Source organism: Scyliorhinus torazame, chromosome 12, assembly GCF_047496885.1.
Source record: "Scyliorhinus torazame isolate Kashiwa2021f chromosome 12, sScyTor2.1, whole genome shotgun sequence".
Lineage (NCBI taxonomy): Eukaryota > Metazoa > Chordata > Chondrichthyes > Carcharhiniformes > Scyliorhinidae > Scyliorhinus > Scyliorhinus torazame.
The window spans coordinates 99,308,750-99,336,180 of NC_092718.1; the positions used below are offsets into that span (position 1 = coordinate 99,308,750).

The 27,431-nt window shown below is 51.2% G+C and overlaps 1 protein-coding gene across 3 annotated transcripts in view; it reads right to left on the reverse strand.

Annotated features, from left to right (window-relative positions):
• Positions 1-27,431, reverse strand: part of LOC140386591 (V-set and immunoglobulin domain-containing protein 10-like) — a 96,420-nt gene that overhangs the window by 46,050 nt on the left and 22,939 nt on the right. For 2 of the 3 annotated variants that reach the window (XM_072469053.1, XM_072469051.1), the window contains exons 3-8: positions 23,359-23,643; positions 22,147-22,431; positions 15,768-16,007; positions 13,136-13,453; positions 12,740-12,838; positions 12,367-12,423 (exon numbers count right to left, since the gene is read on the reverse strand). In XM_072469053.1, the coding sequence (XP_072325154.1) occupies positions 12,367-12,423; positions 12,740-12,838; positions 13,136-13,453; positions 15,768-16,007; positions 22,147-22,431; positions 23,359-23,643 (1,284 nt within the window). The remainder of the gene's footprint in view (positions 1-12,366; positions 12,424-12,739; positions 12,839-13,135; positions 13,454-15,767; positions 16,008-22,146; positions 22,432-23,358; positions 23,644-27,431) is intronic. The other variant, XM_072469052.1, reaches the window with a different exon arrangement.

Here is a 27,431-nt window from a genome sequence, read left to right on the forward strand (position 1 = left end):
CCGGGGAGGAGGATGGGGGGCCCGTGCCGGGGAGGAGGATGGGATCCATGCCGGGGAGGAGGATGGGGGGGTTCCGTGCCGCAGAGGAGGATGGGGGGGGTCCATGCCGGGGAGGAGGATGGGGGTGTCCGTGCTGGGGAGGAGGATGGGGTCCGTGCCGGGGAGGAGGATGGGGGGGGGGTCCGTGCCGGGGAGGGGGATGGGGTCCGTGCCGGGGAGGGGGATGGGGGGTCCGTGCCGGGGAGGGGGATGGGGGGTCCGTGCCGGGGAGGAGGATGGGGGGGGTCCGTGCCGGGGATGGCCGGGGAGGGGGATGGGGGGGGTCCATTTGGGGAGGAGGATGGGGGGGTCCGTGCCGGGGAGGAGGATGGGGGTTCTGTGCCGGGGAGTAGGATGGGGGGGGGCCCGTGCCGGGGAGGAGGTTGGGGGGCCCGTGCCGGGGAGGAGGATGGGGAGTCCGTGCAGGGGAGGAGGATGGGGGGCCCGTGCCGGGGAGGAGGATGGGGGTCCATGCAGGGGAGGTGGATGGGGGGGTCCGTGCCGGGGAGGAGGATGGGGGGCCCGTGCCGGGGAGGAGGATGGGGGGGGGTCCGTGCCGGGGAGGATGGGGGGTCCGTGCCGGGGAGGAGGATGGGGGGGCTCCGTGCCGGGGAGGAGGATGGGGGGCCCGTGCTGGGGAGGAGGATGGGGGGGTCCGTGCAGAGGAGGATGGGGGTGTCCGTGCCGGGGAGGGCCGGGGAGGAGGATGGGGGGTCCGTGCCGGGGAGGAGGATGGGGGGCCCGTGCCAGGGAGGAGGATGGGGGGGGGTCCGTGCCGGGGAGGAGGATGGGGTCCGTGCTGGGGAGGAGAATGGGGGGCCCGTGCCGGGGAGGAGGATGGGGGGCCCGTGCCGGGGAGGAGGATGGGGGGGTCCGTGCCGGGGAGGAGGATGGGGGGCCCGTGCCGGGGAGGAGGATGGGGTCCGTGCCGGAGAGGAGGATGGGGGGGGTCCGTGCCGGGGAGGAGGATGGGGGGTCCGTGCCGAGGAGGGCCGGGGAGGAGGATGGGGGGCCCGTGCCGGGGAGGAGGATGGGATCCATGCCGGGGAGGAGGATGGGGGGGTTCCGTGCCGCAGAGGAGGATGGGGGGGGTCCATGCCGGGGAGGAGGATGGGGGTGTCCGTGCAGGGGAGGAGGATGGGGTCCGTGCCGGGGAGGAGGATGGGGGGCCTGTGCCGGGGAGGAGGATGGGGGGGGGGGGTCCGTGCCGGGGAGGGGGATGGGGTCCATGCCAGGGAGGGGGATGGGGGGTCCGTGCCGGGAAGGCGGATGGGGGGCCCGTGCCGGGGAGGAGGATAGCGGGGTCCGTGCCGGGGAGGAGGATGGGGGGCCCGTGCCGGGGAGGAGGATGGGTGGTCCGTGCCAGGGAGGAGGATGGGGGGCCCGTGCCGGGGAGGAGGATGGGGGGGGTCCGTGCCGGGGAGGAGGATGGGGGTTCCGTGCCGGGGAGGAGGATGGGGGGCCCGTGCTGGGGAGGAGGATGGGGGTGTCCGTGCCGGGGAGGAGGATGTGGTCCGTGCCGGGGTGGAGGAAGGGGTCCCGTGCCGGGGAGGAGGGTGGGGGGGGTCCGTGTAGGGAAGGAGGATGGGGGGGGTCCGTGCCGGGGAGGAGGATGTGGTCCGTGCCGGGGAGGAGGAAGGGGTCCCGTGCCGGGGACGAGGGTGGGGGGGTCCGTGCAGGGGAGGAGGATAGGGGGGGTCCGTGCCGGGGAGGGCCGGGGAGGAGGATGGGGGGGTCCGTGCCGGGGAGGAGGATGGGGGTTCCGTGCCGGGGAGGAGGATGGGGTGGGTCCGTGCCGGGGAGGAGGATGGGGGTTCCGTGCCGGGGAGGAGGATGGGGGGGGTCCGTGCCGGGGAGGAGGATGGGGGTTCCGTGCCGGGGAGGAGGATGGGGGGCCCGTGCCTGGGAGGAGGATGGGGGTGGTGGTCCGTGCCGGGGAGGAGGATGGGGTCCGAGCCGGGTTGCAAGGTTTGTGTCCGTGCCGGGGAGGAGGATGGGGGGCCCGTGCCGGGGAGGAGGATGGGGGATCCGTGCCGGGGAGGAGGATGGGGTCCGTGCCGGGGAGGAGGATGGGGCGGTCCGTGCCAGGGAGGAGGATGGGGTCCGTGCCAGGGAGAAGGATGGGGGGTCCGTGCAGGGGAGGAGGATGGGGAGGTCCGTGCCGGGGAGGGCCGGGTAGGAGGGTGGTGTCCGTGCCGGGGAGGTGGGGTGCGAGGGCAAGTGAGTTGGTCCACCTGGCCAGGTGCCAGCCTCCAACAGTTGGACCCATGCGGTCCATGCCACCTGGCTGGGGGAAGGAGGGGGTATGGGCTTCTCTGCCGTGGCCGGGTTCCCCATGGTCCAGGGCGCGATTGATGGGATGCACGTCACCGTGCGGCCACCTGCAGATAACAGGGCCGTGTTCACCAATAGGAAGGGGACCTATTCGATGAACATACAGGTGGTCTGCGAACACCGCATGATGATCCTGCACGTCTGCGCCTGTTACCCGGGCAGTGTACACGACTCATACGTGTTGTCGCGGTCATCCATCACCGGCATGTACGAGGGACGCCATCCCCGGCTGAGGGGCTGGTTGCTGGGCGACAGGGGCTACCCCTTGCGATCGTGGCTGATGACGCCTATACGGAGGCCACGCAATGAGGCGGAGAACCGCTACAATGATGCCCATGTCGCGACAAGGGGAGTGATAGAGTGGTGCTTTGGCGTGCTGAAGATGCGTTTCAGGTGCCTGGACCTCTCTGGGGGCGCCCTCCAGTATCGGTCAGATAGGGTCGGCAGCATCATTGTGGTGTGCTGCGTCCTGCACAACATAGCCCAGCAGAGGGGCGATGTGCCGCAGGCTGAGGAGGGCGGAGTGGAGGAGCAGCAGGAAGAGGCGCTGTCCCCCCCAGATGAGGGGGATGGGGGAAATGGTCAGGACAGACGGGCTAGACACAGGCGGGTGGCTGTCCACCGTTACTGGCTGGCCCAGCGGGCACGGTACAGGCTGATAGCCGCCCGCTTCACTGACTAGATGGGCGTGGGAATCGGGTAGTATGGCCACAGAGCGCACACCATGGCAACAGCCGACCACCCACACCCCCCACCCATCCACCCACCCAGAACCCTCAACCCCCTCCCCAACCCCACCCACCCCACCCGCATGCACACCACCACTCCCATTGCCGATCCACCTGCGGCACAACGGGCCAGGCTCACACAGTTGCGGGTGGACGCGTGTCTATTGCAGGCCATGGAGGATGATGACAACCCGCCCTGCGATGAGCTCCTGGCTCCACATCGTTGGACTATGTCTGACCCATGGCCACAGTACCACCATCCACCCGGACCATCCCTGCATGCGGCTGTGACACTGCAGCGCACGGTCCCGTCCTCTGCCCGGGGGGATGTTGATGGCGGCCCAGGGGGAAGGGGCAGACTCACCTGGGGCTAAGGTAAGACCACCCCTCACACACACACACTTGCGCTCAACGTACATGACACCCCGCACGCTTTGGACAGAGCACAAAGGCAGCTTCTGTCGGTGTAACATTGACTTTAATAACCAAAGGAGTTCATGCACATGCCCTAGCCCCTAAAACTCATCTGTGCCCTGCACCTGTGCCAACTTACTCAGTGTCTAATTGTTTGGCCTTACGGGCCCTTTGACTACGTCTACGTGGTTCCCCAGACGGTACAGCAGAACTGGAGGTGGACTCCTGTGATTCCTGCCCTCTGACACTGGATCCCTTTGGCGGCCGTTTCCTGGGGCGTCCTGGCCTAGATGGGCCAGGCTGCGGCCCGGGCGACTGGGATGGCGAACTGCCAGCCTGCCCTGCCCGTTGCCCACCCGATGCACCTAGGACGGAAGGGGGGGGGAGTCCGAGGTGTCGCGGTGTTCCAGGACCTCCCCTACAGGGGGATCCGGGACAGACCACACCACCTCCTCCTCCCTCTGGGTGCCCGATGGCCCCCAGGCCTCTTCATGGGTGGGGGATGCGAACGGACTGGCCATCCGACGCCCCCCCCGACATCTGGCGCTGCCAGTCCTGGAGGCCCGTGCTGGTATCGACAGGGGTCTGCAGGTTTGCAGCCATGGAGCTCAGGGGATTGGCAACCCATGTCTGTGACTGTGCGACGCCGGCTCGCACATGGGCAATGGCGCCGATGCCCTCAGCGATGGCCTGCTGAGACTGGGCCATGACCTGCAGAGACTGGGCTATGGACTGTTGAGACTGGGCCATGGCCTGCAGAGACTGGGCCATGACATTGAGCGCCTCTACCGTCGCACCCATTGCCTCCACCGCGGATGCCACCCATCGGCCTGGGTGGCACGTATGACCGGCACCACTCCCAGCTCCTGGACGTGGGTGGACTCCTCCACCTGCGACTGCAGCCGCCGCAAGCCGGCCGTCACCCTCTTCGCTCGTCTCCGGGTCGGTGGTTGCATCGCATCTATGGATGGGTGTGGTAACTCCAGGAACCCGGGATCCATCTGGGCGGCAGATGTTCGCTTGGGCTGGGCTGCCCTCCGACCGCCCGGCCCTTCTGCTGCTCCTACCTCCACCTGCTGTACAGGGACAGCTGTGCTGTGCACACCAGTGAGTGTACCAGACGCCTCATCACTAAAGTGCCCAACCGAGCTGAGTGTTTCTGCGATGGTGGAGGGTGTTGGTGACAGCAGTGGCATTGTGTCGTGCTCTTCGTCCCACTCTGAGTCCATGGCACTTTGGGGTGGGGGTTCGTCTCCACCCATCCACTCTGTGTCACTGTCCGGTATTTCGTCTTTCTGGGTAGTGCTGTCCCGGGTAGGGGTGTCCCGGGTAGGGGTGTCCTGGGTAGGGGTGTCCTGGGTAGTGGTGTCCTGGCTCAGCTGTGACGGGGGCCTGTGGCTGCCCCTCTTATCGCTGGGTGGCACACGCCTGCGTCGTCGCACCCGCACGTGACGGGGGCGTCATCTCCCTGTTGCTCCAGGTCTCTCCGTCTCCCGTGGTCTCCAAGGGACAGCCTGCGGGCGTCGCATGCTGGAGGGTCCGGGTCTCTCCGTTTCCCGTGGTGTGGGAGGGGCATTCTGCGGGCGTCGCATGCCGGAGGGTCCGGGTCTCTCCGTCTCCCGTGGTCTCCAAGGGACATCCTGCGGGCGTTGCATGCCGGAGGGTCCGGGTCTCTCCGTCTCCCGTGGTGTGCGAGGGGCATCCTGCGGGCGTCGCATGCCGGAGGGTCCGGGTCTCTCCGTCTCCCGTGGTGTGCGAGGGGCATCCTGCGGGCGTCGCATGCCGGAGGGTCCGTGTCTCTCCATCTCCCATGGCCACCGAGGGGCATCCTGCGGGCGTTCTGCATCTGAGGGGATGGGTGCCTCGACGTTTGCTCCTGCGATACACAATGAAGCATGCATGGTTAGACACACAGGCAGTGATCAGGTGATATGGGGGAGGGGGATATAGGGGAGGGGGGATATGGGGACGGGCTGTCGGTGGCTCACTTGCTAGTACACCCCCGACCTCTGCATCAGCAACCTCCCGGTCCTCAGGTCTGCCAGCCAGTTCCAGGGCCCTTTCCTCGTGTTCGGTCAGTGGCCTCTCATCAGCGTGGCCTCCTCCAGTCCTCACATGCTCCCTGGTGTTGTGTGCGCGTTTCTCCTGTGAGGGGGGGGCGGGTGGTGGGGGTGGTGGTCGTGGCAGGGGTAAAAGGCAACAGTGTTAGACAGGTATATGAATGCACGCCATCGGTTGCGCGTGCATTGCAGAGGTTAACGTTAGGGCTGGATTCACTTGGGGATATGGGGGAGGGGGGATATGGGGGAGGGGGATATGGGGGAGAGGGGATATGGGGGAGGGGGGATATGGGGAGGGGGAATATGGGGGAGGGGAGATATGGGGGATATGGAGAAGGGGGGATATGGGGGAGAGGGGATATGGGGAGGGGGGATATGGGGGAGGGTGGTATGGGGATATGGGGGAGGGGGATTTGGGGAGATGGGGAGGGGGATATGGGGGATATGGTGGAGGAGGATATGGGGAGGGGGATATGGGGGATAGGGGATATGGGATGGGGGGATATGGGGGAGGGGGAGATATGGGGAGGGGGATATGGGGGATATGGGGAGGGGGGATATGGGGGAGGGGGGATATGGGGGATATGGGGGAGGGGGGATATGGGGAGGGGGATGTGGGAGGGTGATATGGGGGAGTGGGGGATATGGGGAGGGTGGATATGGGGGAGGGGGGATATGGGGGATATGGGGGAGGGGGGATATGGGGAGGGGGATGTGGGAGGGGTGCTATGGGGGAGTGGGGGATATGGGGAGGGGGGATATGGGGGTGGGGGGATATGGGGAGGGGGATATGGGGGAGGGGGGATATGGGGGATATGGGGGAGGGGGGTATGGGGGAGGGGGGATATGGGGGATATGTGGGAGGAGGGATATTGGGAGGGGGATATGGGGGATATAGGGGAGGGGGTTAAGGGGGAGGGGGGATATGGGGAGGGGGTATGGGGAGGGGGCATATGGGGAGGGGGATATGGGGGATATGGGGGAGGGGGGATATGGGGGAGGGGGGATAGGGGGGATATGGGGGAGGGGGGATATGGGGAGGGGGATATGGGGGAGGGGGATATGGGGGAGGGGGGATATGGGGTATATGGGGGAGGGGGATATGGGGGATATGGGGAGGGGGGATATGGGGGAGGGGGGATATGGGGGATATGGATATTGGGCAGGGGGAGGCTCACCCTGCCTGCTCTGACGAGGTCGTTCACCTTTCTGTGGCAGTGGGTGCCTGTCCATGGTGTCAGGGCCGCAGCGGTGACGTCCTCTGCCACTTCCCTCCACAGACGCCGGCTGTGGCGTGGGGCAACTCTGCTGTCGTGCCCGGGATACAGGGCCTCCCTCCTCTGCTCCACTGCGTCCAGGAGCGCCTCCACATCCCGTGACTGGAACCTCGGGGCTGAGCGGCGGCCGGCCATCCGATCGGGTGTTCCGGTCGGGTGTTCCTGTCGGGTGGGGGGGGAGCAGCGCGTCCTTATGAGCCGTCACGCCGTTCGGCATGTATAACGCTGCACGGCGTGAACCACGTGATCAAGCGCGGATCCCGTCACGTCGCTGCTAGCTCATTTCGGGCCGGAAACTTCGCGATGATGTTTGCGGCGTGACGCAAGTCGGATTTGCGCTGTTTTCTGCGCCGATCGGCGGACTTTGCGCCGATAACGGAGAATTTCGCCCCTGTTCTTGGTGTGATTAAGAACATGGAAAGCAGTATTTGGTCCGACCTCAATGTATGTAGGATGTGGAGACCAGGAAGGATACCCGTGGATTTTGGATTTGGATTTATTGGCATGTGTACCGAGGTACAGCGACAAGTATTTTTCTGCATACAGCCTGGACAGATTGTTCCATACATGAAAAAACATAAGACATACATAAATACACAATGTAAACACATAGACACATGTATCGGGTGAGGGAGTTTACTAGGACTCAGTAGAGGAGCTATGTGAAGAGATCAGTTCAGTCTATAAGAGATTCATTCAGACGTCAGATAACAGCGGGGAAGAAGCTGTTTTTGAGTCTGTTTGTGCGTGTTCTCAGACTTTTATATCTCCTGGCCAATGGAAGAAGTTGGAAGAGAGAATACCCCAGGTGGGAGGGGTCTTTTATTATGCTGCCCACTTTCCCAAGGCAGCGGGACGTGTAGACAGAGTCCATGGATGGGAGGCGGGTTCACGTTATGGACTGTGCTGTGCCCACGACTCTGTAGTTTCTTATGGTCTTGGGCTGAGCAGTTGCCATACGAGACTGTGATGCAGCCAGATAGGATACTTTCTATGGTATGGTGCATTTGTAAAAATTGGTAAGAGTCAATGTGGACATGCCGAATTTCCTTCGTGTCCTGAGGAACTATAGGCGCTGTTGAGCTTTCTTGGTCAGAGCGTCAATGTGGGTGTCCAGAACAGATTGTTGGTGATGTGCACACCTCGGAATGTGAAGCTGTCAACTATCACCAGCTCGGCACCATTGGTGCATACAGGGGTTTGTACGATACTTCGCTTCCTGAGTCCTTAGTTTTGCTGACGTTGAGGAAGAGGTTGTAGTCCTTACACCATGCTATTAGGTTCTCTATCTCCCCCCTGTATTCTGACTCATTGTTGTTCAAAGTCCCACCCACTATGGTCGTGTGATCAGCAAATTTACAGGTGGAGTTACAGCCAAATGTTGCCACACAGTCGTGTGTGTATCGGGAATATAGTAGAGTAGGGAGAGGTTGAAGATGTCCGCAAATACACCCGCCATTTGATCTGTGCAGGATCTGAGTGCACGAACCTTGGGTGGGATTCTCCAACCCTCCGCCGGGTCGGAGAATCCCCGGGGGGGTGGCGCACATCCTGTCCCGTCAGCCCGACGCCGGCTGCCGTATTCTCTGGTGCCGTTTTTCAGGCGGGGAGGGATTCTCCGGGCCAAGATGGGCCGAGCGGCAGTCCATTTTTGGCCTGTCCTGCCGGCGTGAATCACTCAGCTCACCCACCGGCAGGACCTGGCAGGTGCGTATATGTGGACAGTCCTCGGGGAGGCGGGGGGGGCGATACGACTCCGGGGGAGGCCCCCACGATGGCTTAGCCAACGATTGGGGCCCACCGATCTGCGGGCGGGCTTGTTACGTGGGGGCACTTCTTTCTTCCGCGCCGGCCCCTATAGGGCTTCGCCATGGCCGGCGCGGAGAAGAGAACCCCCCGCGCATACGCCAAAATACGCCGGCCGGTCTGCGAATGCGCGGAATCGCCCCGGCCATTCTGCGCATGTGCGAGATCACGATGGCCATTTGGTGCATCTGCAAACTCGCGCCGTCCCTTTGGCGCCGGCTGGAGCGGTGCCAACCCTCTGGCATCCACCTAGCCCCCGAAAATGCGGAGAATTCCGCACTTTCGGGGGCTGTTGACGCCGGAGTGGTTGGCGCCGGTGCTCCTGCCGGCTTTGGGACTTAGTCCTCAGAATGGAGAAGCCCGGCTGATTCTGTCAGGACCCATTGCTTTCCAATGGTTCACTTTCAAGAAGGCCAATGTGACTTTGGAAGCTGTGACGGCAGGTATGGGTGTTTCTGAGGCTGCTGCGACAGTCAACAGCGGTTTGATGGTTTCCTGCTCAAATTGAGCATAGAATGCATTGAGTTCATTGGGGAGGGGTGCGTTGCTGCCAGAGATTCTACTCGGCTTTGCTTTGTAGCCTGTTATGTTGTTTAAGCCTTGCCACAACTGACGAGAGTCTGTGTCATTAGTCTGTGACTCTAGTTTAGTCTGCTATTGTCTCTTGCATCCCTGATGGTTTTGTTAAAGTCGTAACTGGATTTCTTATTTAGGTCAGGGTCGACTGTTGTGAATGCTTCAATGATGTGGAGATGCCGGCGTTGGACTGGGGCGAGCACAGTACGAAGTCTTACAACACCAGGTTAAAGTCCAACAGGTTTATTTCGATGTCACTAGCTTTCGGAGCGCTGCTCCGTCCTCAGGTGAATGAAGAGGTATGTTCCAGAAACATATATATCGACAAATTCAAAGATGCCAGACAATGCTTGGAATGCGAGCATTAGCAGGTGATTAAATCTTTACAGATCCAGAGATGGGGTAACCCCAGGTTAAAGAGGTGTGAATTGTGTCAAGCCAGGGCAGTTGGTAGGATTTCGCAGGCCAGATGGTGGGGGATCAATGTAATGCGACATGAATCCCAGGTCCCGGTTGAGGCCGCACTCATGTGTGCAGAACTTGGCTATAAGTTTCTGCTCGGTGATTCTGCGTTGTCGCGCGTCCTGAAGGCCGCCTTGGAGAACACTTACCCGGAGATCAGAGGCTGAATGGCCTTGACTGCTGAAGTGTTCCCCGACTGGAAGGGGACATTCCTGCCTGGTGATTGCCGTGCGATGTCCGTTCATTCGTTGTCGCAGCGTCTGCATGGTCTCGCCAATGTACCACGCTTCGGGACATTCTTTCCTGCAGCGTATGAGGTAGACAACGTTGGCCGAGTCGCACGAGTATGTACCGCGTACCTGGTGGGTGGTGTTCTCACGTGTAATGATGGTATCCATGTCGATGATCTGGCACATCTTGCAGAGATTGCCATGGCAGGGTTGTGTGGTGTTGTGGTCACTGTTCTGAAGACTGGGTAGTCAGCAAACCAAGGTGAAAGAGTGCTAATGGCAGTCCCCAGAAAGAACAAAAGATGAGAAAGGCCAAACAACAGAGAAACTGACATCAGAGGATGAACTGTAGATGTGGGGGGCAGGGGAAGGGGGAAGCAAAGAGGAGAAAGGTTATAAGATTGAGGGGGGGGTAAATATATATTAAGAAAGAAAGAAAGAAATGGTAAGAGACAGTTGAAATGAAATGGGATGAAAAAAAATAGGTCTAGGTGGGGTAGAGCTAATATTCTGAAGTTGTTGAATTTGATGTTGAGACCGGACGCTGTAGCATGCCTAACCGGAAGATGAGATGGTGTTCCTCCAGTTTGCGTTGAGCTTCACTGGAACATTGCAGCAGGCCAAGAACAGACATGTGGGCATGGCAGCAGGGTATTTTCTTAAAATGGCAAGCAACGGGAAGGTCAGGGTCCTGAATGCGCACAGACCGAAGATGCTCAGCAAAGCAACCACCCAGTCTGCATTTGGTCTCTCCGATATAGAGACCACATTGGGAGCAGCGAATGCAGTAGACCAAATTGGAAGAGATGTAAGTGAAACACTGCTTAACTTGGAATGAGTGTTTTGGGCCTGGGATGTTAAGCATGGAAGAGGTGAAGGGGCAGGTGTTACGCCTTCTGCGATTGCATGGGAATGTGCCATGGGTGATGGGAGAGGTACTGGGTATGGTGGAGGAGTGGACTAGATTATCTCAGAGGGAACGGTCTCTGCGGAATGCTGACAGAGGGAGTGAAGGGAAGATGTGTTTGGTGGTGGCATCACGCTGGAGAAGGCGAAAATGGCGGAGGATTATGCTTTGCATACGGAGACTGGTGGGATGAAATGTGAGAACGAGGGGGACTCTAAACTTGTTCTGGGAGGGAGGGAGGTGAGGGTCGTGGCGCGGGAGATGGACCGCACACTGGAATGAAATGAAAATTGCTTATTCTCACAAGTAGGCTTCAAATGAAGTTACTGTGAAAAGCCCCAAGTCACCACATTCCGGCGCCTGTTCGGGGAGGCTGGTACGGGAATTGAACCATGCTGCTGGCCTGCCTTGGTCTGCTTTCAAAGCCAGCGATTTAGCCCTGTGCTAAACCAGCCCCAACAGGGCCCTGTCAACAGCTGTAGTTGGGAAATCACTGTTGAGGAAGGAGGAACACATTTTTGAAGCACCATTTTGGAAAGTGGCATCCTGAATGACCTGGCCTTGAGTAGGGAGTGAATCTCCCGATTAAACCATGGTTTCTGGTTGGGGAATGTATGTACTATTTTCAATTCAATTAGCCAAACAACTGAGCATTAGAAAGTTAGTGAAACAACTGGCACTGATATACAACTAGCACATTAGGAGCAGCCAGTGGAACATTAATTGGCCATCTTTTGACGTTGAACCTGCGCTGCCATTTCATATGTAATAGAATTATATCTTTATTATTCGTCCTTTAATTGTTTGATTTTCATCCTTTCTGATATAAAATTATTCCAATGGTTCCAATGTGTCTTCTCACCCATTTAACTGATTCAAATGGCTCGACTCTTGATGAGAACCTGCACACAAGATACCCAGATTTCACCAAATATTGGCAGGTCCTCGGGACATTTGTTTTAACTCTGAACAACATTATGCAGCTGCCGATGCTTTAAGAACTACCAATTATAAAATGGTATGTACTGGATGGGAATGAATTAAACATTACTCAATCATTTTCCTGACCTGCTCTCATAGTACCGAATGACTGTTTTGTAGAATTTTTTAGGGGCACACCGAATTATTTAACTTATTCGGAAGTTCCACCAGGTGGTCAACGATAACTGCTTTAGGATCCAAATTGTTGTTGGCCCAAAGGCTCCCTCTCTTCTTTGCAATTGCAGACTCAAATAATAGTATTGAGCAGAATGAAGTCATTACCCCCATGACGGTTCTGCTGGCTCTCTCCAGATAGACAGTGATTTAAATAGAGAAAGGACCATTCAAATAAGCAGATAGATAGCTGATAAGATATCGCTGACGATAACTATTTCCCACATGTGGAGATGCCGGCGTTGGACTGCGGTGAGCACAGTACGAAGTCTTACAACACCAGGTTAAAGTCCAACAGGTTTGTTCCGAAAGCTAGTGACATCGAAACAAACCTGTTGGACTTTAATGTTGTAAGACTTCGTACTATTTTCCACATACCTTCAGACTGGCTTTTATGTGATTGGTTTAATTTAAGGGCGTCATCGTTCAGCGATTCTGTTGAAGAACAAAATTTGAATAATATTACCAAGTGAGAAAAAAAAAACAAGTGATAGTCATCCTCAAGCTGCTATTAGTTAACGTTATTTATTAACCTCTGCTCGGCTATTATTGGTTAGAGATTAATTCCGCTTCCTTTAACTGCTTACAGTACATGTCACAATAAATGTAATGTGAACGTGTTGAGCATCTGTACCTATCTCACAATGCTATTTCAGTCGAATCTCTGAAATATAATTTTCTGGCAAATCGATTTCTCGCACCATGTGGAACAAACAGAATATTTGTACTTTGAAGTATAAATTTAACGGACCTCTTTTCTTCTTGCGAATGTAGAATGCTGCCACCAGAAATATTGTCACACCAGCAGAGGTTCCGACTGTTGCTCCCGCAATGAGACCCACATTCACTGCTTAGAAGAAACAGAAAGGTCCATTTCGTCAAACTAACAAGTGCTCGATGAATGGAGAGCTATTGAATAAATGAATGTATCCCTAATCAAGGAAGTGTCCTCGACTTCTGTCGGGCATCTTTGTGTGTGAACTCTGGATATCAGATGGACAATCCAGTTCATATTCCCTCCCATTTGGGAACAATATTATCAGGATGAAAAGTGGTGGGTTCGGCGCCACGGCCCGATCTGCGCTCTGCTCAATGTTTCACTGTGTCTACTGAAATAACATCAGGCAGCGCGGTCAAATTAACTTACCTCCGTTTCCGGAATACACTTCGAATTGAAAAGCCTTTTGACCAATGCTGTTTCTCGCCAGGCAAGTGTACGTTCCTTCATCCGCCTTTTGAAAACGCATGATGATTAATTGAGAAAAGGTATTATTTGAAGTGATGCTGAACTTGTTGCCGGACACAATGGTCGGTGTGTCCGCTTTGGACCAAGTGAAGGTTGTTGGCAGCAGTTCAGTCGCTGAGAATCGCCGTGCCCGCTTCATTTGTAACAGTAACAACCTGACGTCTGCATTTAGACCCGCAGTGATTTTGTTTCCAGTGGGTGCAGAGAGCTTGGGTTTATCTAAGTGAGTCACAAAAATCAGTTTTAGAACATAGAACATACAGTGCAGAAGGAGGCCATTTGGCCCATCACCGACCCACTTAAACCCTCACTTCCACCCCATCCCCGTAACCCAATAACCCCGACTAACCTTTTTAGGAGACCAAGGGCACTTTGGACTGTGGGAGGAAGCAGCTGGCTTGTAATGCAGAACAAGGCAGCAGCTTGGGTTCAATTCCGGTGCCGGCCTCCCTGTTCAATGTGTTGACTAGGGGCTTTTCACAGTAACTTCATTGAAGCCTACTTGTGACAATAAGCGATTGTTATCATTATTATTAATGGGATGCACCTGGAGGAAACCCACGCAGACACGGGGAGAACGTGCAAACTCCGCACACACAGTGACCCAGCAGGGAATCGAACCTGGGACCCAGGCGCTGTGAAGCCACAGTTCTAGCCGCTGTGCTACCATGCTGCCCACTGCTCCCATGCGGCCCACATGAATGTCAATGGCTCATGGTGACATAAAACACAGGAGAATTAATTCATTTTTTATTTGTTCACCCGGACTTTCAAAAAACTTTCTAATGAATTTGAATACTCCAATCCCCTGCCGCGTTACTCCTCTGGTGCTGCAGCCTTACCTTTACAAGCATCGATACAATCCCCTTTTAAAAGTTCCTGTTGAATCTGTTCCCTTTCAGACCGCGCTCTCCAGATCAACCCGCTGTGTTAATTTTAAAAAGCATCCTCGTCTGCTCCTTTCCGCTTCCTTTCAAATAATTTTAAACCCGTGTCTGTTGGCCCATAACCGATTGGTCAGCAGAAATAATATTCCATTTGAGATGTTGGGAAATGCTGATTCTCATTCTCATACTTGATAGGCCAGCCCCGAAATACATATTGATGTTCTACACAGGGGGTGTAGGGAAAAGGGGAGATTCCAGCTCTTTGGACAGCTTTCGTTGGATTGAAGAAATTGCTCGAGTATGTGTCATTAATCCTCAGGATGTGTGCGACGATGGCACTTGAGACTGCAATGAGAAAGCTGAAGCTTTCCTAAAGCTCCAGTTCAAATCCCTCTCCAGGACTTGGTGATAAGGCGACCGGACAGGTTAAGAATCATTCCAACACACACCAATGAAAGGCGTTTAGAACAGGAGAGATTCCTGCTCAGCCATATGAATGAGTGAAACTTGCCCCTCCATCAGCACCAGGCTGAAACCGGCATCGAAAGGTGCATCATGCCAACAGAAAGTTGGACTCCGTTGGGGTGGGCCAGAGGTCTGGACCAGAATAGCATCAACAGCACAGTGCTCGATCCCTACATTGATTCAGAATCTACCGCCTGTCATAATATACACCAGTATATCATGGTGCAGACACACACTGATGGACACACAGTGGGACCAATCAACATACACAACACCGCAGCCAATCACCAGTGAGAGCATACGCACTACAAAGACAGGGGACATCAGAGTTCCCGCTCTTTCGAGTAGCAGCCAGCTCGGAGCACAGAGCTCACAGCCTGCAACACAGACATTCACCATGTGCTGAGTGCATCAACTGGTTCAGACTAGGCAAAGGTCGATAGTTAAAGCTGGTATCGTATTTACCCACAGTTCAAGTATGTTTAAATAGTTAACCTTGTTATAAAATAGAGTTGCACCACTTCAAGTGTTGGTGACCTGTTTGTGATCCAGAACACCCAACCCATCACCGCCTTGCCCCACCCAATGGGGATCTGAGCAGAATAGCGCTAACAGCACAGTGCTCGATCCCTACATTGCCCTGGGTCGATTCAGAATCTACCTCCTTGCCCCACCCAATGGGATACGACAGCGCTTTGGGCCAGACCTGCTCTCCGACATAGAATTTCAGAGAAGAGGATGACTTGTCGAGATTAACTGAATAGTCAACTACATTGGTGTGTGTCTGGGATCACATTATACCCGACTATGTAAGGTTTTGTTCTCTTAAGAATGCATGTTGCGTCCATTATGCACATGCTGGTATATTTTCCTGATGGATATAATCTGTTTCACTAGACAGTGGCATGCTCTACAATCGTTATCTGCAGCTTTCTCGTACTTTATTCTCTTATCATATCAGTTGATATTACCAAGACAAAGATTATGCCCTTAGCAAAGATTTCTTTGCCGTTCACTATTTATATCTGAATGTTACTTGTCCCGCACTTCATTCAATTGCATGCATCAAACAATGCTCAATGACAATTTGCATACATAATCAGCATCCCAAAATTCATACTGTTTACTTGTGCACACATATTAATGATATTGCAGAAAGGACCAATGTATTTGTTTCTCACCTAAAGTTAATCTACAAGTCTGTGTGGACATCGCATACTGCCCTATGCATTGTAGATCTATTGGCAAGTTGCTATCCGTCTTTGCGATTGTGTAATACTGTTCATTTAATCCATTTAAAGAGGTCGACCCAACTTTCAGCTCAATGGTAGTTTGCGGTATCCCACCCGCCCATATGCAGGATAAGTTCACTTGATCCTCTCTAACTTCGGCATTGCATGCAATCTGTCCCAGAGGTGGCCCTGAAAGGAAGGTGAAAATATTTATTTATTATTGCTGGTTTCTGCTTTGTTAAATTTAAAGAAGAGTACTCATTGGATTGGCAGATCATACATTTTAATAGCTACTTGTTGAGTTTTCCCAGTGGCACACAATAAGAGCTAGATATTGCAAGGTCATGCTTACGTAAAGTGAACATTATAGCGGAAGGGGTTCATCAACTGAACTTGGTGTGTGGAACAATTTGTACCAGTCAACAGGTCAGCAACTAGATGGCCTCAATTTTAAAAAAAATCTTGATGGAAGATAACATTTTCAGAGATTTATTTTAAACGTGTGTGTCGGAGAGAGAGGGTGTGAATGTGTGTCTGTGGGTTGTCTGCCTGTGTAAATGAATGTGTGTGTGTGACAGAGAGAGAGACCAGAAACAGAGGCAATAAAGTAAAATCAGTTCTCAGTAAGAAAACAACGAAATATATGACAAACAGCAATCCCGAAGCGATGTGACACAGGAGTGAAATATTCTGACATTCTAAAGCAGGACAATCAGAGGAAGAGGTTTCCAGTGGCCGAATGTTCAGAAACAAAAAGGTATATGGATAAGTAATAGGTGATTAGGGAAAGATGCAGAAAATTGTTTTCCACACAATGAGATGAGTTGCTGAAATGAGGATTAAGCTAACCTTCCAAATTTAATTGGATGGGGTGAAGACTGAAACAGACTTGGGTGGAAATGGGAACACAGTTAAATTCCGATTGATGCATTTTTGTTCTTGGCAGAGAAAGGTAAAAATATCCCCCCCCCCCCCCCCTTTGTAACCCCAATCCGATAGATGTCTATATACAGAGCAACATAAATATTATTATTATACAGAGCAACATAAGCAATACAAATGTGACAGCCAAACAAATAACCTGTACTTAAAGCTGCGAGTTTACATTGACTGAGAGAATGGTTGGTGGAAATTCAAGAACGACTTTTAAAAAGGCATTTGATCCATAGTTGAAGGACGAAATTCCCAGGCTTTTGCCCGGGGTAGAGGGGTCAATTACTAGGGGGCATAGGTTTAAGGTGCGAGGGGCAAGGGTTAGAGGAGATGTACGAGGCAAGCTTTTTACACAGAGGGTAGTGGGTGCCTGGAACTCGCTGCCGGAGGAGGTGGTGGAAGCAGGGACGATAGTGACATTTAAGGGGCATCTTGACAAATACATGAATAGGATGGGAATAGAGGGATACGGACCCAGGAAGTGTAGAAGATTTTAGTTTAGATGGGCAGCATGGTCGGCAAGGGCTTGGAGGGCCGAAGGGCCTGTTCCTGTGCTGTACATTTCTTTGTTCTTTGAAATAATAACAGGCTCAAGGGAAAAAGCCCGAAAGTTGGAGGCAATTAATAACTCTTATAAAGAGTCAGAAAGGTACGACATGCTAAACGGCCTGCATCACTGCTGTAAAGGTGGATTAATATTTAGGATAACAAACACGGTGTGCCTTAAAATGTCACATGCAGCTATGGATTTACTTATTTGAACCGCATGTTGTTGCCTTACATTAGACAGTAACGCTCAGCCTCCCAAAGGTGAATTCAAATGCATGTGGTGGAGGAGCTCATGATAAACAAGAGTGGAAAAAACCGGGGTGGAATCACAGGAAAAACGTAAGTTCATACAACGGCTGGTTAGTAACTTAACTTCAATTACCTATACCAAGTTGCTTTCGGATTAAAGGTAAAATGAGAAATATTTTAAAGATCTAGAAACTAAAGACCAGTCGGAAATTTAAAAACAAACACATTTAAAGTAATTAAATAAAATAGAGATGCTGGGTCAGGTGGTGTGTTGTACCTGCATGAAGCGGGATCTGGTGGACCCCATTGTAGTTCCTCGTTAACATATAAGTATCAAGGGTTGGTTGCTGGAGGAAATTCGGCTCAGAGCTGATGAGCTGAAGTCTGAGCTTTGGACACTGCGACACATCAGGGAGGGGGAGAATTACCTGGAAGCTGTTTCAGGAGCTACACATGCCCTTTAGATTAACTATCTTGAATTTGCCCAGTGGTCAGGGAGTGTGATGATGAGTGCGTCAGATAGAGGGATTCATGAGGGGGGGTTGCAGGAGCCTCAGCCCTTGCCCTTGCCATACATGTTCGAGATTTTTATTTCCTATGTGGAAGAGAGGGGGAATCTAGATAGGATGAGCAAACTGACCACATCACCGTAGTACAGGGAGACATTTATTTGGGAGGAGAAAAAATAAATGTGTCATAATGGGCATTGTATAGTTAGGGGCTTTGATACTGTTCTGTGCGACCAGGATCGAGAGTCCCGAAGGTTGTGTTGCCTGCCTGGTGCTCGGGTTCAGGATATCTTATCTGGCTGCAGAGAAACTTGGAGTGGGAAGGCCTACGTAGGTACCAACGATATAGGTAGACAGATGTTCTGCTGAGGGAATATGAACAGCTGGATTATACAGCAGAAGCAAAAAGGTGCTCTCTGGTTTACTAGCTGAACCACAAGCTAATTAGCACATGAACAATACGTTTAAGGGGGTAAATACGTGGCTCAAAGGTTGGTTGTGGGAGAAATGGGTTTGAATTTATGGCACATTGGCATATGTACTGGGGAAGGAGGAAGCTGTTCTAATGGGACGGACTTCATCTGAATCATGCTGGCACCAAAGTCTTGGGGAATCACATTACTTGGGTTGTAGATGGGACTTTAAACTAAATAGCGGGGGCGGGGGTTCAGTTGCATGGAAATTAGAAAATCAAAGTCAAAGGAGAGGGAGGACATGCAGGTTTGGGATGAGGCTGATGGCTACCAGAACAGAAAAGGAAAGGACAGAACACGTGAATGTTATATTGCACCAAGGAATCATACAAGAGTAGGACAATTTGATACTAGAACAAACTAAAAGGCTTTGTATGTCAATGCCCGAAGCATTTGGAGTAACATTAATGAGTAAATAGCACAAATAGAGACAAAAGGATATGATTTGATGGCAATTACTGAGACATGGTTATATGGAGATATGGGGTGAGATTCTCCGACCCCCCGCCGGGCCTGTGCCATAGGGGCACTCTTTTCCTTCCGCCTTCGCCATGGTCTCCACCATGGCGGAAGCGGAAGAGACCCCCTCCACTGCGCATGCGCGGGGATGCCGTGAGCGGCCGCAAACGCTCCCGCGCATGTGCCGCCCGGCAATGTCATTTCCGTGCCAGCTGGCGGGGCACCAAAGGCCTTTCCCGCCAGCTGGCGGGGCGGACATCAGTCCAGCACGGGCCTAGCCCCTCAAGGTTAGGGCTCGGCCCCCCAAGATGCGGAGGATTCCGGACCTTTGGGGCGGCGCGATGCCGGACTGATTCGCGCCGTTTTTGGTGCCGGTCGGCGGACATCGCGCCCATTACGGAGAATTTCGCCCAAGGTCTGGAAGTTGAATATCCAAGGGCACTCAGTATTTCAGAATGATAGACAGCAGAAAAATGTGGTGTAGTTTGCTGGTAAAGGAAGGGATCAGTGCTGGAGTGAGAAATTATATAGGCACTGTAAATCAAGACGTGGAATCAGTCTGGTATGATTAAGAAATAGCAAGGGAAATAAGCCCCTGGTGGGAGTAATCTATAGGTCCTCAAACAATAGTTCCAGAGTGGGGCACAGTGCAAACCAAGAAATACCCATGCTTTTAACAGAGGTACGTCAATGATCATGGGTGATTCTAATATGCATACAGTCTGCATTAGCCAAATTGGAAAGGGTAGACTCGAAAAGGAGTTAATTGAATTCATTAGAGTTTGTTTCTTAGAGCAATTGTTGGGGGAACCAACTAGAGGCAGGCTTTCTGGATTTGGTATTGTGCAATGAAGGGATTAATTAATAACCTCATAGTTAAACATTCTCGAGGAAAAAGTGATTACAGCATGTTGGAATTTCAAATCAGTTTCAGGGCGAGAAATTTGAGTCCAACACTAGTGTTATGGAGCTAAGCAAAGATAATTATATAGGCAGGAGGACAGATTTGGCTGTGGTGGACTGGACAGGAAGAGTAAAAGACAGGAAAGTTGGTGACTACTGGTAATTGTTTAGGGAGATCTTCAATTCTGTACAACTATAATATATTCCAAAGAGGAAGAAAGATTATAAGTAGGGAGAAATCATTCATGTCTAAGCAAGGAAGTTAAAGATAACATAAAGACAAAAACTAAGGCATCCGTAAGGTAATAGGGAACCTATAGATGTAGTATATCTGGACTTCCAGAAGACATTTGATATGGTGCTGCACAAAAGGTGAATACACAAGGTATGATCACATAGGGTCGGGATAATGTATTTGTTTGGATAGAGGACTGGCAAACCGGCTGAAGGCAGAGACTCATGATAACTGGTTATTTTTCTGGTTGACAAGATATGGTGTGCCACAAGGTTCTGTCCTGGGGCCCCAAGCATTTGCTGTATATATTAATGACTTGGATGTTGGGAAAGAAGGTACAACAGCCAAATTTGCAGATGACACTAAGTAGGTGGGATAGTAAGTTGTAATGAGGAAATATTAAATTGATAAATGGATATGGATAGGTTAGCTGAGTGGGCCAAAATTTGGCAGATGGAGTTTAAAGTGGACAAATGTGAAGTTGTCCACTTTGGTCAGAAAAATAGAAAGACAACTTGTGATCTAAATGGAGAGAAACTTCAAAGTGTTTTGGTGCAGAGGGATCCAGATATTCTTGTGCATGAATCGCCGAAAAAGTATGCAGATACAACAGGTAATAAGGAAGGCAAATGGAATGCTGGCATGGATGGCTAAAGGAATAGAGTATAAAAGTAGGAGTGTTTCTGCAACTGTACAAGGCTTTGGTGAGACTGCACCTGGAGTACTGTGTACTGTTTTGGTCCCCAGACTTGAGCAAGGATATACTTGCTTTGGAGGTAGTTCAAAGGATGTTCACTAGATTATTTCCAGAGGTGAGGAGTTTGTTTTATGAAGGGAGATTCAGCAGTTTAGGCCTATACTCTTTCGAGTTTAGGAGAATGAGAGGAGATCTAATTGAGGTATATAGATGACAAAAGGTATTGCCAAAGTAGACAGGGAGCGGATGTTTTCTCTTGTGGCACAATCTAGAATGTGAGGTCATCATTTTAGGATAAGGGGTGGCAGATTTAAAACACAGATGAGCAGAAATTACTTCTCTCCCAGGGCTGTGAATGTGTGGAAGTCCTGGTGAATGCCGGACTTTGAGTAAATTTAAGGAGAAGAGAGACAGATCATTATTTAATAATGGGTTGAAGGGTTATGGAGAATGGGCAGGAAAGTGGAGTTGAAGCCGAGGGAAGGTCAATCATGATCGTATTGAATGGCGAAATGTGCTCAAGAGGATGAATTGCCTACTCCTGCTCTTAGATCTTAAGATCTTAAAAGGGCACACTTGCGATGGAAAAACCTGAGGCTTGAGACTGACTGTAGAAATTGCTTGTGCATGTAAAAACACAGGATTGTAATTTCTCGGCCCCTTCTAGGAGATCTGTCTTTGGAGCTTGGCGATAAGGGACACCACTGGATATGAGAAAGAAGTGGTGCGATGCTCAACTGAAGAATACCTGGGCAGTCAAGAAAAGTCTGCTCACAGGAGACGGACGATGATTAGGTGATGGACGGGGTTCTTTAGAAAAGTAAGAATAAAATAGTTCCTGACATTGCATGTGCGTGGTGCCGAAGCCCAGAAAATGAGAAAGAGTAAGCAGGTCAGGAGGAAGGGAGCGGATGAGAAGCTAAAGAAAATCAGAAGACAATTAGTTACCAGAGGAGAAACTATTGAGTGCTTCTCATGCAGTCATATGACAGGAGGTATGCAGCCTGCATTAGACTATAAATCACTGCCTGATCCTCTTGTTATAGTTCACATGGAAACATCACTCAACTGCCTTGACTTTATTTCATGAAGGAAATCTCAGGATTGAGCTTTTGACAGCCTTCTCCCAGACATTTGAAGGGTTCAGAAACTTCCACCTGGACTTCAGGAGTTGAAGGCATTGCCGCCGATGGTGAAGCAACAAAAAGCGGAAATGCACATTTCTACTTTAGACGAGGGTGCTGCAGAGAGTGTGAGAGACCCAGCACAACAAATGGAGACCGTATAGAGGAAGAAGCTTTGTCCATACCAACCAACTTACTATATATAAAGATTGAAATGTTTGAATAGTTCCATTTCTTGGCATAGGCATTCTTTACAAGACACGTATAATTTCCTGTATTGTTAAAATATGCGTTTTGTATCAGATGGACAGGTTTACTGCTGTCGGGCTTTCCGTTGTGCCACCATGTATAGTTGCAATCAGGAAAACACTGAGCCTGGCACAGCAGAGTCACTTCTGCACCTTCCTTCACACAATAATCCCCCGGGTAGTTGCTATCGCACATCGCGGTCGAGACATTTGTGTGGGGTGAATCTGGTCCATCTAGTTAGAAAATAGCAATGGAATTAATGGTTAGAAATAAATTGCAGGTAAGTAGAAATCCACAAGAAAGACAAATGGGTGGAAATTCATCCTGGGCAATATTGCAAACCTTCTGATAACACATCGGCCCCTTGATTTACACTGTGGCATATTGAATTCTACAACTGGACAGTATCCATGACTGTTTCATGGTCTTGGTGAGTAGTTTAAGGGTGGCCCCTTCTACTTGAATTGCTTTAACTTAACTGAAGATTTGGAGGAGCCCATGAGATTTTCTCCCCACGGTACAGTCTAATGTAATTGTTTCTGGAGATCTAATTATTATTTTGAAATCTTTGACTTTATCGTAAACCCATTTTTTCCCTTGGTTTGTTTTGCGTTCAATACAGTGGGGGGCGTTGTGGATGATCGTTTAAGGTAACAAAGTGAGTGGCAATGCATCGGTGTAGGGCCTGGTCAACATTATAGTCTATTGAATATACAATAACTGAATATCCAGGTGGCACTTAACTGGCGAGAGTTGGGCCCGTGCCAAGGACATTTTTTAATCTATTGTGCCCCTCCGTGAGGATTTCTCAATCTGTTTACTTCAAGCATCTTGTTGCTTGCCCTGCCCACTCGCAGCATAGATCCTGGGTAGAGGGTGTTGCAGTGTAAATGATCTCTAACGTCTTCACGTTGCAAGGCAAGAACCCCCAAAATGTCTATGGGCAGCTGCCATTGTGAAGGAGAGGACTCCTCTTTTTTTTACAATTTACCACAAATTTGCTGCCAATAACTTCTACCCTTCCAATTTTCCAATAAAAATGATTAGCTAAAACAGATCATGCAGCTTCTCCAGTCAGTGGATTATATCTTTCGTCTAGTTTCTGATCCCATTGTGTGGTTTCGCCGATCTATATAAACCTTTTATTCGAATTTACTTACAGTAAATGTGTAATTTCACTGGTGTACTATGTTCACTGCTCACAGCATTAGTTGCTTTACAGATGAAGCTGTTACTGTCGCTTCTTTTCACGGGTTTGATCACCAAACTGCTGTGATCTGTAGAAAGTATAAATCGTGGGTTTTCTGCTAGTGGTTTTCCAGCGTGGCTCCAGGAGAAGGTTGGAGAGGTTCCCTGTGCTTCACACTTCAGAGTGACATTATCTTCATCTTCCACCAATCCATCTGATACAGGACTGATAACGACAGTCACATTGGACATCTGGGCTGGAAAATAATTAGCAAAGGAAAATGTTATGGGATGTATTGGTAAGTATTTTAAGGCTAATTTAAAGAGATTCTTGTTTGACGAGCGTTGACTAGGAAGCCCATGGTTATTTGGGGTTGGAAGGAATGTAGGACAGTTCCTTATCGTCTTATAGAGCTGCAGTGACCATTAGATCAGCCATGATTTTCTTGACTGATGCAGCAGGCTGGAGGGATGAATGGTCGGCACCTGCTCTGAATTGAGATGTTTGTGAAATGCATTTAAGACAGGTAGGAAACAAAAAGGAGGGACATTAATATTTCTGACCAAATATACTTGTGGGTCAGGAATGCGGTGGCGTGCTCGCTTGTTTCGAGGCCAGAATACGTTTGAGTACAACTTAGATAATAATAATCTTTATTGTCACAAGTAGGCTTACATTAACAATGCAATGAAGTTACTATGAAAATCCCCTAGCCACACTCCGGCGCCTGTTCGGGTATATTGTGGGAGAATTCAGAATGTCCAATTCAGCTAAAAAGCACGTCTTTCGGGACTTGTGGGAGGAAACCGGAGCACCCGGAGGAAACCCATGCAGACATGGGGAGAACGTGCAGACTCCACAGAGACAGTGACCCAAGCAAGAATCGAACCTGGGACCCTGGTGCTGTGAAGCAACAGTGCTAACCACTGTGCTACTGAAGCAGTCATATGGCTGGCAGTACTTTTCAATGGTCATAAGTGGCAAAGTGGTGGAAGAGGTGAAAAATACTTTATAATGCAGCAATCGCGCTTATTGCACCAAGTGCACCAAGATGAAGCAAGTGCACTCGTCAATGACCTTGAACAAATTGCCCGCAATGATTTAACGCCCTCGCTGGTGGGGATTTTATTTTTCCCAAAGCCATTGAAATCCGGTATATGATAAGGATTGGCTTTGCCATGCCACGACAATGATGCTGGCATGGTGTAGAAACTTAAATTGGCCAACTCCCGATTTAAAATGGCAAACGGCAAAGGCTGATGGGAAAGTCAGCCAACATAGACAGAAACCAGCAGCTGCAGGTTTGCTGTGTATTTACCTCTGCAACGGCCAGACAACATCGATACCAGCGACCATCAGCATAACAATACAGCAGCCATCTGCATACTGATGAGCAATCCCCAGGAACAATAAGTAACATTTTGGACACACAAAGCAAAGCCAGACTCCTCGGCACCAGCAGGAACCAACACAAAGGAGGTGAACGAGCACCTCAAGACCGCCCATCGATCAGGGAACCGCTCCAGTATTGGAGAAGACGAGCCGATGATTGGGACAAAGTCCACTCACTTGGGACCAGGTACAGGGTCCGCCCCGAAAGGCGGGAAGCCCCTGGGGACTATAAGAGTTAAGCCCCAAGTTCAAATCGCTCTCTTCACCTCTCTTCAGCCCTCTTCAGCTCTCTTCAGCCCTCTTCACCTCTTCGTCCTGCCCGGGTCACACAGCAACACGAACCAACATTGACCGTGACCGGTGCAGTGACCACCGAACAAAGTAAGTCTTAATTCAATGCTCGCTATGAGATAGGCACTCCTAGCTATCAATCCGTACCAACTTCGAATCCCGCAGACTCAGAACCCGAACGAAAGGCCATTTGTTCCCCTTACCTGGTGGGCCAGTCCGAAGTTAAGTATAGGCCTGTTAGTTGTAGAAGTAGCTTAGACGTAGAATTTGTGCATGAGTAGCGATTACTGTGTATAATAAATGTGCTTTGATTTGAATCTTACTAATCGGTGTATTGGGTTATTGATCATTACTCGGACTTGAACCTCGTGGTGGTATCGTAAAGATTCCTGGCGACTCGAGAGCAAAGGTAATAAAACAGAGCAATTGAACCAAGAAGAAAGCAACAATGGGTTGAGGGGAAACCAATGTTATGGGTCCGGACCAGAATCCAACTCTTTAATTTGAACAATTATCATAGATTATCATAGAATTTACAGTGCAGAAGGAGGCCATTCGGCCCATCGAGTCCGCACCGGCTCTTGGAAAGAGCACCCCACCCAAGGTCAACATCTCCACCCTATCCCCACAACCCAGTAACCCCACCCAACACTAAGGGCAATTTTGGACACTAAGGGCAATTTAGCATGGCCAATCCACCTAACCTGCACATCTTTGGACTGAGGGAGGAAACCGGAGCACCCGGAGGAAACCCACGCACACACAGGGAGGATGTGCAGACTCCACACAGACAGTAACCCAAGCCGGAATCGAACCTGGGACCCTGGAGCTGTGAAGCATTTGTGCTATCCACAATGCTACCGTGCTGCCCACAAATTTAGAGTACCCAATTATTTTATTTCCAATTAAGGGGCAATTTAGCATGGCCAATCCATCTCCCCTGCACATCTTTGGGTTGTGGGAGTGAAACCCACGCAGACACGGGGACAATGTGCAAATTCCACACGGACAGTGACCCAGGGCCGGGATTCGAACCCGGATCCTCAGCGCTGTAGGAAGCAATGCTAACCACTGCGCCACGTGCCACCCACAAATAGATGAAATATCAGTGAAGTATGGAAAGCAAAGCAATTATTTTAATTCAAATTTCAACATCTGCTGTGGTGAGATTTGAACTCAGGATCGCAGAACATTATTCTGGATCTCTGGATTATAAACTCAGTGACAATCTCACTACACCAATTGTGAGGATATGTTGCTGTACCACATGAGTGATAACACTGACCAGCAGCCAGTGTTAATGGTGAAACAAAGTTCAATTTAAACACATAATTAAACACAATAGTAACAAGGAATACCTTACATTTAACAGTTAAAACATTTTACTTGTTTTATAACCATGTCTCCCTCCATATCTATGTTCCCATTATGCACACCCATATATATTAACGTAACAGTAGTGAACAATAAAATCCATATAATCCCTACAATGCAGGAGGAAGCCATTTGGCCTACCGAGTCTGCACTGACCCTGCGAAAGAGCACACTACCTCATCCCACTCCCTGGCCCTATCTTCGTAACTCCACCTAACCTTTGGAGACACTAAGGGGCAACTTAACATGTCCAATTCACCTAACCTGCACATCTTTGGACTGTCGGAGGAAACTGGAGCATCCGGAGGAAACCCACGCAGAAATGGGGAGATAGTGCAGACTCCGCACAGTCACCCAAGGACAGAATGGAACCCGGTTCCCTGGCATTGTGAGGCAGCAGTGCTAACCACTGTGCCACTATGCCACCCCAACATCCTTCGACATCCACCCTATGACCATCATAACCTTGTATGTTTCAAGCAAATCGCCTCTTACTCTGCTAAATTCCTGCGGATAAAAACCTTTCCTCTTAAGAATCCTACCCATTCCACTGTTAGTCAGATAAACCTTCTCTGAACAACTTATAATGCATCCTTCCTTAAATAAGGCGACCAGTATTGTATACAATATTCCAGTTGTGGCCTTACCAATTCCCTTTACAACTGTGATTGATGTGATGAATATAATACATTTCCAGGGACCCAGGTTCAATTCCGGCCTCGGGTGACTGTGTGGAGTCTGCACGTTCTCCCCATATTTGCATGGGTTTCCTCCGGGTGCTCCAATTTCCTCCCACAGTCCAAATATGTGCAGGTAGGTGGATTGGCCATGCTAAAATTGCCCCTTAGTGTCCAAAAGGTTCGGTGGGGTTACTGAGTTACGGGGATAGGATGGAGGCATGGGCTTAAGTCGGGTGCTGTTTCCAAGAGCTGGTGCAGACCCGATGGGCCGAATGGTTTCCTTTTGCACTGTAAATTCTATGCCTGT